We start from the raw sequence: 11133 nt of genomic DNA, 5'->3' as shown, positions 1-11133 counted from the left end.
CCTGATAATTTTCCTGTAACATGAAGCAAAAGCGAGGCCACTCTTGGGGATTGGTGATTGCTTGCACTACCTGGGCACTATCAATGGCTATAATTACCCTCTCCACATTTAGATCCCTTAAGGCATGTAGAATTAAATTTCGATTTTCTTATATATGAAACGAAATTGATTAAATTCATTTTAAACAAAAAAAATCTGTTTGGATAGGCATTTATAACTGATCCGTTTGATCACATTATACACGATCCAAATATAAATATTCCGGGTCAACCCTAGATCCGTGAATTTTCAAGACTTAATCTAATGACATTACATTTAATTATCTCTAATTCTATGTCTACTTAATTAAAAAGGTTTCCTTTTCAATAGTATACTAGACTGAGATCTGTGCTAGAGCACGGGTTGAAATCCATTTTATTTATGTTATAGTTTTAGAATAAAATATAATTTATATGATTAATAAAAAAAAATTTGGATAAAACATTATGCAATAACATCATATGTTAAATTATGATGCCTTGAAAAAAATACATATTTTGTAAGTTTTATATTGTTAATTTTGTAATGTTATGTATGAGAAATAGTTATGTTTGTTGTTGTTTTAATTTTAATTTTTGAACATGTTTGGTGAAATCTTTTTAATATGACCCATGCTTAAGATCTCGGAAATCACGATTAATTGTGATAAATTGCCAAAATTTTATTCTTTTTTACGCCTAATAGTATATTTTTATGCATATCAGAATATATTTTGTAACAATACATGAAATACTAAAAAAAATTATTTTGGAAATGAAATACTAAAGATTTTATTTTAAAAATTGTATAAATCATTGGAACATTCTCTTTAAGAGGATTCTTTAGTACATTTTTACGTGTATTCATATAGCCTACGGATTGACCAATTAATCTATAATTTTTTTTTGTAATCAACCTATATTTAATTTATAACCTATTTTGTAACCAACTTATAAAAATTATATAGTTACAATAAATAGTTGTGTACTCACGTTTTTATTATATAGGGGATATAATTTTGTTATTTAGTTTTTTGTAAAAATTGAGGATAATTGGTTTTGGATTATTATAAACCCCATGTGGTCAATTTTTTTAAATAAAGGTATAAAATAAACAATTAAAAAATATACTGTATTCTTTATTTCCAATTTTCCTTTATTTCTATTAAGTTGTTGACCAAAAAAGAGTAATGTAGCTAATTTTCATAGATATCTCTTTAGTTGATACTGTTACCATATTCTTCTACCAAAAAAAAAATATTGTTACCCTATTCTTTAAATCAAAGGATTCCCTAATTAATAGATACTAGGATATATTCCGTGCTTAAAGCACGGGTCAACATTTTTAAAAGATTACAATATAATAATAAAACTGTTATATATTTTAAAAAATATTATTTTGTTTGAAATAATATTTATTTTTAATTGTTGTATAAATGTATATATGTCTTTTTAATACTACTTATTTTAGAATATTATAGTATTTTATTTTTTGATGTATATTACAGTTTTATATTGTTTGTTGTATTTGCATCAATATTTTATAAAATATGAAGTAGTAATTTTAATATTATAATTGTGAGCAAATAAAATTTATTAATTTATCAACTATATAAATTTAGTTTATCAACCCGCCAATGTGGAAATTAAAAAAAAAAATTCATATAGATTGAGTAATATATATTTTACATTAAAAACAGAGTAATATATCTTCGTTTTTAAAAATTCAAATCACAACATATGCAGAAATGTTTTTGCATATTTATTAATCATAAGTATTATATTAAAATTCCAAACAATTTGTAAATAAAATAAAAGAAAGATGATAGGAGAATCATAATTTGAAATCTTAATAAAATCTTCGAAATCTAGTTATTAAAAATAATTTTATTGTCTACTTAGATATAAAATCGTAGTTTTTGAAATTCTGATTGGTTAATATTTAAAAATAATATTTAGTAAGTTTCATCTATAATCTTATTAAAGAGAGAAAATATTTTTTTAAACTAATAATTATTTGTATTTTTAAAAAATCTTTGCTGTTAATTATTTTTTAGATTTTTTTTTTCAAGTGCAAATTAGTTTTGATTTGAATATATTTTTTTTTACTTTTCTAGATTATTTATTTTTGATCTTTCAGCATTTTTTATTTTAAATTAATTAATTAATTAATCTTAATTAAAATTTTCTAGTGGCAATTGAATATAATTTTTTGCACATTTTAAGGTTAGTTTCATATTTGTACTTCTCAATTAATATAGTAGGATAAATTTGTATCTCTATATAGATTGAACTGCTGCCAAAATAAGCAAAATGTGATTAATTCATATTCTAATTTTTGTATATATATTTTTTGTTTTACATAGATGTTAGAGAGAGAAAAAAAATTGGAGAAAAAAAAATGAAAGAACATATATTTTGTCAGTTTTTAGTCGTTATGATGTTGTTGTCAGCATCTCAAATTCAGGGAGAGCGATGTCATGATGCAGGCGTAGAAGGTCTGAGGGCATGTTCATATTCTATCTACAAGAGGCTGCCTACTCCGCCAAGACCATCTGACATCTGAAGGTTGTTGCACTAATGTCCGCCTCGCCGGAATGAAATGCGTTTGCGAAGCTATCAGTACTTAAGTAATCGAAGACGTCAATGTCGCTGCTGCTTGTGGCAGTCCTCTTGCTAGCTTTTTCTTTTGCCGGTCTATCTAACTTACTATACCATGCCTTTGATTTACTTATGTTTTTTTGTCTCCGCAGGATTCCTAGTTCCCGCCCCGGTGGCATGATGAGACATCATGACTGAGTTATATTGAGAATCTACTACAGGTTGTTGTAACTTATTGGAAAAAGTAAAGTGTATTAAATGCACGAATAATTTGAGACCGCTCCTGTTTTTCTTAAAAAAAAATCCTATTGTAAATAATCAATATTTATAAACACATATAGGCCAATCAAATTAAATTTTAAAATAAATACTTGTACAGTAAAATTACAAATTAGGTATGCAATTTATTGGTCGGTTACTAACAAATCCGAGAAAAACGCGAGTAAGTTTGTGAGGATGAGCCAAATTTAGTGGTTCAATGTTGCTCAATCCTAATTAGAGCCAAGCTGGTTCGGGCCGGATTACTAACACTAACCCACATTATTCCAATTCTTTAGCTATATGAATACTTATGACACGCGTAGACATGCCATAACTCATGATAGTTTCAATGCTTTTTAGCTAGAATTTTTATTTCATTAATAGTTTAGAAGTAGTAAATCACTCTTAAGCGCTTACAAGAGTGCAAACCCTAGCTTCTCTATAAACCTTACCTGGTCGGCACAGATAATTTTTGTTCGGAGCACAATGAGAATCTTCCGAACAAATACACAGCCCTTCCAATGCACAACCTGGCTTCACAATCGTTACGTTTCCTTTTAAACCAAAAATCTGATCAGTCCATTCTGTAGAAAACAACCCCGACGGATCCAATCTCTCCTTTATTTTCAAAAACGCGTTTGCGTTTTTGTATTTTCTAATGGCACCATCAAAAGCTACGTTCCTGTTCTTCCCCCAATGAGGCAAGGCGTTGTATTTCAATATGGCTATTTGCTCGATCTCTTCCATGTAATCCTCATAGAGACGTGGTGTCAAAGGATCATCTTTGCTTCTGTAGTAAGTTAGGTCAAAGTCTAAAGCTTTTTCTTCTTTCCCTAGATAAGCAGTAGAGGATGTGACATAGCGGACTAGAACACCATTGTTGAGTTCTAGGCCGCAGAGAGATTTTGGCTCAATCTTCACAAGTGCTTTGATGTCGTTGATGAAATCTTTGACATGTGTGAGAGGAACACTTAATGCTGTTTGGTAAAAAAACTCGCCTTTAATTCGTGGATCCCACGGACAAGCCGTAATCAGTCCGTTCTGATGACTATCTAGACACGCACCGGAAGACATCATACGGTCTTGGCTTCCGATGACCGGATAGCCTGTAAATAGAAAGCCTACAGTGGAAATAAAGTGAATATGTAAAATAAGTTAGAAAAAATCTAATATGCAAGATCATTCAATCAAGAGAGAGTACCATTGTTGGTTAAACCGTATGAGATTCTAAACAACAAAGATGTTACTATCTTTGCTCTCACACACTTGTTGTTTGCCTCACCCGACGACTCGTCACTCTCCTCTTCATTTCATATCATGAAACAAAATCATATAAAATTTAGAAATACTGTATTATAAGTTTATAACTATACAAATTATATATATATGAGTGATAAATAAATAAACGAACCTAAGGATCTGGTGAAGGCTAAGGCCAGAGACACTTGTGAACGGAATGGGAAAAAATTGAACAAGCCATTGCCTGAAACGTTGCCCGGAACTCGATCATCAATTCGATACAGCACTTTGCCTTGGCTTGGTAACCATATGAAATCCGAAAACTCATGTTTTTCCCCAAAAGTCACGGCTTGCTCTCCAAAATCAGTGTCATCTATCATCACATATGTCAACGATCTCTTGAACATTGGTTGCAACTTGAAAGTTACCTTCCCAAAAACATACGATTAACAAGCAAACGTTATAATTAGAATTTTCGTTAATACTTACTAATAAAAACAAAGATTTAAAACGGGTCAGGTTTTAAACCAGGTCTGTCCAGCCTAAATTTATTATATTCGAACGAGTGCACTGACTTGGAAATAGGACTGCATACATGTGACTAATCCATTTTGATTATTCAAAATTTGAAAATTACTGAAAATAAAAATATGCACAATCACCTAAAATGTCCCAATATACTTCAAACGCGCTCACATGCACTAATTGTGGCGTTAGGATGTGCCGTAATCTTATTAGAACGGTGATATGTAGACAGTAAACTTTTATATTTATTTTTGGATACGTGACAGTATAGATACGTTTGGAGCATGCACAAACAAGCAAATATAGAATTATAAACGATTAAATCAGCTAATAAGTGATCTATATACCTGAGAGATAACTCCAAGAACGCCTAAAGAAACTTTGGCTGCGTTAAACTCTTCAGGATTCATAGCCTCACTAAGAACCCAAACTTTTGCATACCCTTCAGAAACGGAACCGGGGCTCACCATTCTTATCTCGGTCACGTAATCATGAACCGCACTTCCTTTACCCCACAGTGAACTTCCGTGAGCACCGGTCCCCATCATTCCTCCAACTGTAAGTCCCCACCAATACGGTGCGTATGGCAAAGCTAGCTCCAACTTAGCCGCTTCTTCGATCAGTTGCCTTAACGTCACGCCGCTCTCAACCGTCAAAGTCTTGGCATCAGGGTTGGTTCGCACCACGTTGTTTAGAAACTTCGTGCTTATGAGGATCCCGTCCTTGCCGTCAGTACAAACCAGCTTCGGGATGCTGTGAGAGTACCGAGTCACGACCCGCATTTTTTGGCCGGCTTTAGTGGCTGCAGCCACCACAAAGACCAGTTCAGCCTCGGTTCTTGGGTACGCCACCTTTGCCGCTTCACATATAGAACGGTCAGGAAAGGCTTCGTACGAGTTCGTTACTGTGCATATAGTGTTTCCAGACTCACACTTGACAGGATCAGGGGGTGGAGTGGAGGAAGCAAATGCGAAAAAGCAAAAGATCAAACTTAGCCAAAAAGCCATGTTGTAAGAAACTTTTCAAGACTAATTGCAAGGGAAAATGTTTGGGAAGCCTCTCATGATCTCATCTATATATATTACTCTCTTAGTGTCAATCATTTCAGTATATCACCACATGGTATTATTAAATAGATATTAAGAGCGGACACGTAATATGGCTATATGAACTTTTGTGGTATGTTTACAGAACAGTTTTTCTTAGTTTCAACAAATTATCACATGGTATTATTAAATAGATATTAAGAGCGGACATGTAATCGGCTATATGGCGAGCTTTTGTGGTATGTAGTAACATAAGAGTTTTTTCCTAGTTTCAACTTTCAACATATCATCACATGGTATTATTAAAGAGCGACCTGTAATTTGAGCTTTTGTGGTATAGTGTATGGTAATATATCAACATCATATTCTCAAAATACTTTTCCAAAGACAAAAGAGACAAAATCATTACATGAAATTCAGAGAAGAACTTAATTATTTAGACAGTGGACCTAGCTAGCTATATAATTAGGGCTTTTAATTACATCACATATATAGTTACTCTTTAGAACATGATATGATGATATTTGACTGACTTTAAACCGGATTTACATCACATAGAATACATAGACCCCTATTAATTATTTGAGTTTTAATGGGTAAAAGAAATGACAAAAATTACATAGACCTTCTGAAATTGAACTTTACCACAAAACACCTCATCTAACTCTAAGGCTTAAAAAAATATGATTGTATAAAAATAAAAGAAAATTAGTAGCGTTTTTGTAGACTCTCTATTAACTATGCTTATTTTTATTCTAAAATAAATTAGATGGGTTTCACATTCTTGATTGGCTACAATTTTGAATTTTACCATAATCTTCTAAGCTCATCACCAGTTTACATTAGAGAATGATAAATAAATCAAATTATGAAGCGGATTAGTGATGGTATGTGGATCCATATCTAATATTAACGAGAATGTTAAACCATCATATATATCTTTTGTTTTTTGTATGAACCAAACGATGCTGTTTAGAGATGACGAGATAATGAGTATGACTCATTTTAGTATCTTGGGTTTTCTATTTCTATGAAGAAAACATATTATAGTGGAGTACAAGACAGTGTGGTCTCTCACTCTATTTGGTAAACGTTTACATACGGCTCTTTTACGAATTCACATATTTGTGTAAGTCAGTCGTATAAACTTTGAATAAGCAAATCTTATGAGTAAATTTCAAACCGATCTTAATCAAGTACATCACTGACACTGAGTGTCTTTTTAAATAAAAAACTAATATTTGAAAGAGAAAAAAAACACTCAACTACAACGTGACAAAGGTTCAGAAGCTCTGTATTTCACTAGTAGAAGAAAATTCACAAACCTCTGTATCTGTCTTTTAATCTGTATTTAGTCAAAATACACATAACACAATCTAGTTTTCACTTTTTTAATTGTATATCAAGGAAAAAAAGAAAAAAAACCAAGTGATCAATTACAATATGAATTAGCATCATTCTTCAATAACCTTCTACACATCTTCAACCTTCTTCAACTTTCTTCAATCCATTCTTAGGCATTTCGTCAATAATAGTAATTACTGCTTTCTGAACAGTAGGGACAAGTAAGGCCTCTTCTTCTGTGGCCTGAAGAGGTTCCAAAGAATCTACAATGTCCCTCATTAAAGGCCGAGCCTTCGGGTTCCGGTTCAAGCAATGGTAAGCTAGCATTGCAGCCTTTTGAACCGCTTTAACCGGGTATTCACAGTTCATTCTTGGGTCCACAATGTTCAAGACTTTCTTCTTTTCCTTCAATAATGGAAGAGCCCAATCTATGAGGTTTTGCTCACGTGTAGGTCGTGACTTGTCTAATGATTTTCTTCCTGTTAGAAGCTCTAACAGAACTACACCAAAGCTATATACATCACTCCCCGGTGTCAAATGACCTGTCACCAAGACATCATCAGAAAGAATCCAAATAGCTAGAGTAGAAGCTGCGACAAGATGCATACTACATTCTGAAACGTGTAATTTGCAAGTTTGGAATACTGTGTTACTCACCTGTCATGATGTATTCAGGAGCTGCATAGCCATAAGTTCCCATTATGCGAGTGGAAACATGAGATTTATCTCCTACAGGACCGTCTTTAGCAAGTCCAAAATCAGACAATTTGGCATTGTACTCCTGTCAGAACAGCAATATGAAACCTCAACAATTGTGTCAATGGACAAGAGACGGGCTTGATCTAATACTAGTACTAACCATATCTAGAAGAATGTTGGAGGTTTTGAAATCGCGATAAATGACTGGTTTCTTTGCTTCGTGTAGAAAGGCAAGTCCTTTCGCTGCTCCAAAAGCAATCTTCATTCTAATTCCCCATGAAAGAGGAAGCAACACTCCTACCAAGAAGAGATACATATAACTCAGACTTCCTTATCTGTTCAAGAGTGATGTCCAGCAAGAAGACAAATGAGTGTAAGAACTCTAAAACTCACTCGAGAAAAGATTGTTCTCCACGCTACCACGAGCCATGTACTCATAGATTAGCACCCTGTGACTATCCTCACAGCAATAACCAATCAATTTCACTAAGTTTGGATGTGAAAGCTGCCCCAAGAATATCACCTCTGCCTAAACACAACATCGAGAGACAATAGATAAGAATATCAGAGACCTCTGCTACAAACTAAGGACCCAATCTGACCTCAATCTGTTATAGAGCTATGAATAAAGCTTAATCAAGAACTCTACTTTCACTCCACATGATCAGAGATATCCACATTCCTCAGTTGCAACGATTTATACTCTGTTGAGAAACTTGGAAGACAAGCAAAAAGACAGAGAGAGACTAACCAGCCATTCTCTGTGACCCTGAAAGCTATTATCACCGTCGTGAACTTTAACAGCAACAGGAAGTGGTTGAGGAACATCTTGATCATCCAAATCCTCTTTTATAAAACCTTTGTAAACACTTCCGAATCCACCACCACCAAGAACTCTGTCTTGTCTGAAATTATCTGTGATGTTCCTAAGCTCCTCGTATGTGAAAGCTATCAGAGGATTAGCTGCTGAGTCACGTCTTAGATCCTCAACTTCTTTTGGGTTTGATGGCAGCTTATGAACTTCCTTAATATGCTTATCTTCTACTGCTGGACTCTGTTCTTTTGGTGACTCTACATAGTTTCACACAAAAAGAGACAAAGAAACCAATGTTTGATTAGTTTTAATTTACTTTGATTCTTATAGGGGTCTAAAATCCAAGAACATAGAATAATATAATTAAAAATGTGACTTTGACTAATTTAGAAGAAAACAAAAAGAGAGAGAGATGAAATGGAAGGAGACTAAAGAAGAAAGAATCAGTAAGTCAAAATTCTCAACAAATGAGTCCAAACTTATAGAATAGAGAGGAAACGAATCTTAGCTTACCAATAAACACCAAAACTTACCTAATTGAAAAAGTTTGGAACCCAAAAAAAAAGTCTCAAAAGGGGAATATAAACAGAGCATAATCAGAATAATCAAGAAAAAAAAAAAAAAAAGAATACTCCATTGAATAATATGATATTTCTGAGTTTATCCTTAAGTAAATCTTGTAATTTTCCAGCCATAACCATGACAGTAACATAAAAGAAAAAGAAAAAAAAAAAACCAAAATAAGAAGGAGAAGAGGGTACAAAGGAAACCTGATTTAGCGTTTGCAGAGACTCTGTGATTTAAGGGCTCAAAGCTACACCAACAGTTACCCATTTATTCCCCAAACAACACACACACAGTGACAAATATATATATAGATAGATTACTAAATTTATCAAGAAATGAAAAAGGAAAAAAACCAACTTTTTATGATGTAAGTTACAAATTCATGCCCATAAAGAAAACATTAAGCTCTCAATTTCTCTTCTTGGAATTTTTTGTTCTGTTTTTTTTTTTCTTGGTTTCTTCCTTTCTCTCTTTAACTCTTTTTTTCAAGAACCAAAACAAAAGGTAAAGACTTAAAAAGAGATTATGAAAGAGAGACACACACACTAAGGAAAATGTTTTGTTTCTCCTTTTAGAGAGAGAAGGGAGATTCGTCGGGGGCAATGATGGGAAGAGACTAGAGGGAGGTATGAGGTGGGAGAGAAAGAGGTCTTTGGCTATGGCGGAGGTGGGCCCCCAACTTCTCTCTCTATCTCTCTTTTTCCACTGACAAATCAAAACAGAAACTCAGAAAAAGGAACAAAAACGATTAAGACATCAGTCTACTCTGGTCTGATTTCTTTTGGTCCGGTCCGGTTCGGTTGTCATTCCTATTTCTGGTTTAGTTTTCGTTTCCAATAAACCAAATTCTAATCTCTTTCGATTCACTTTAGTTTATACTAGGGCTTCAATATTGGTAATCAAACAATTCGCTTTTGTAAAAAAATAATTAAAAAAAAAAAAGAATCAACAGATTTTGGTTGACGTCAATATTGATTGAACCAAAAAATAAAAAACAAATTGATTGGGTTTAATAGTGCGCATGAATGAAGCGCATTTTGAAAACCACAACTCTCTTTTATTTTGTTCCTTCTTTTTATTTTATTTTTTTGTTTTTTTTTTATCAGATCGCTTTCTTTTTGTCTAAGCGTGCGCCTTTTGCCTTTTTCCAATTCTTTCTTATTGTTCTTTTCATTATTTGTATTATATTATTTTTTTTGGTGTATTGATTTGTGTTCACATTTCATTTTAATCGAATTACTATATGTGTTTTAGTGCATAATCTCACAAAGTGGCTTAACATTTTTTATATTCGCTAATTTCTTCAAAAACAGATGTGCTCATTGGTCATTTACCCATTAGTGACTCACAAGTAGAGCTGTCGACAAACTTTATTTTTTCCTTAAACAAATATTAAGAAAACCCCAATCCATTATTATATCAAAACTTTTACTATGCATTATGGCCTTTTAAAAAAAAAAATCTCGCTTTCAAATACTGTATGTAATAGTTTGAAATGGTAGTTATTTGTGTAAATATTAAATGTAAACAAAAAAAAAAAGATATTGTGTAATTTTTTTAATTGTTTGTATACCTGAATGTTATATCCCCTATATAACGTTTTATACTGTTACATAGAGATTATACATTTTTGATTTTTCCTTGTCAAACAATGTTTATCTACAAAATATATTACCTCGTAGAATTGGAACAAGAGGATTAGTGGGTCAATTAGCATCAACTAGCATATAATTAGATGAAAATATCCTATAGACACCTTACCTAACATTTACTAATATAAAGTATAAACACTTATCAATACAATAAAACTATAATGTGTTGCTTTCCTCTTCTGACACATCAGCCTTAATATTGAAGCTGATGTTGACACCTCAGAAAAAATTAACAGCCTATCAAATTAAAACAATTAATACATGTCAGCAGTCTAGGAAAGTTGGGCTTAATGTGTTTTGGTTATGAGAAGTGTTAATGGGCCGCTGGATTAGTCAAAGCCCAAATAAAGAAATGTGTTGTGTTAGAG

The 11133-nt window shown here is 32.7% G+C and overlaps 2 protein-coding genes across 2 annotated transcripts; both read right to left on the bottom strand.

Moving 5' to 3' along the window:
- On the bottom strand, positions 3251–5669 carry LOC104733303 (probable L-gulonolactone oxidase 4). Its single transcript, XM_010452891.1, has 4 exons — positions 4991–5669; positions 4291–4546; positions 4081–4182; positions 3251–4000 (listed from the first exon to the last, which is right to left on the bottom strand). Exons 1-4 carry the CDS (start codon positions 5648–5650, stop codon positions 3285–3287), a joined length of 1734 nt encoding a protein of 577 aa, XP_010451193.1. The 5' UTR covers positions 5651–5669; the 3' UTR covers positions 3251–3284.
- Positions 6970–9804, bottom strand: LOC104733293 (probable receptor-like protein kinase At5g56460). The gene is made up of 6 exons (XM_010452883.2): positions 9317–9804; positions 8484–8803; positions 8126–8261; positions 7893–8029; positions 7691–7814; positions 6970–7575 (listed from the first exon to the last, which is right to left on the bottom strand). Exons 1-6 carry the CDS (start codon positions 9378–9380, stop codon positions 7172–7174), a joined length of 1185 nt encoding a protein of 394 aa, XP_010451185.1. The 5' UTR covers positions 9381–9804; the 3' UTR covers positions 6970–7171.

This window comes from Camelina sativa, chromosome 2 (assembly GCF_000633955.1).
Source record: "Camelina sativa cultivar DH55 chromosome 2, Cs, whole genome shotgun sequence".
In the NCBI taxonomy this organism is placed as follows: Eukaryota; Viridiplantae; Streptophyta; class Magnoliopsida; order Brassicales; family Brassicaceae; genus Camelina; species Camelina sativa.
Note: the sequence above shows the minus strand (reverse complement) of the source record. Positions and strands in the feature narration are given on the sequence as shown.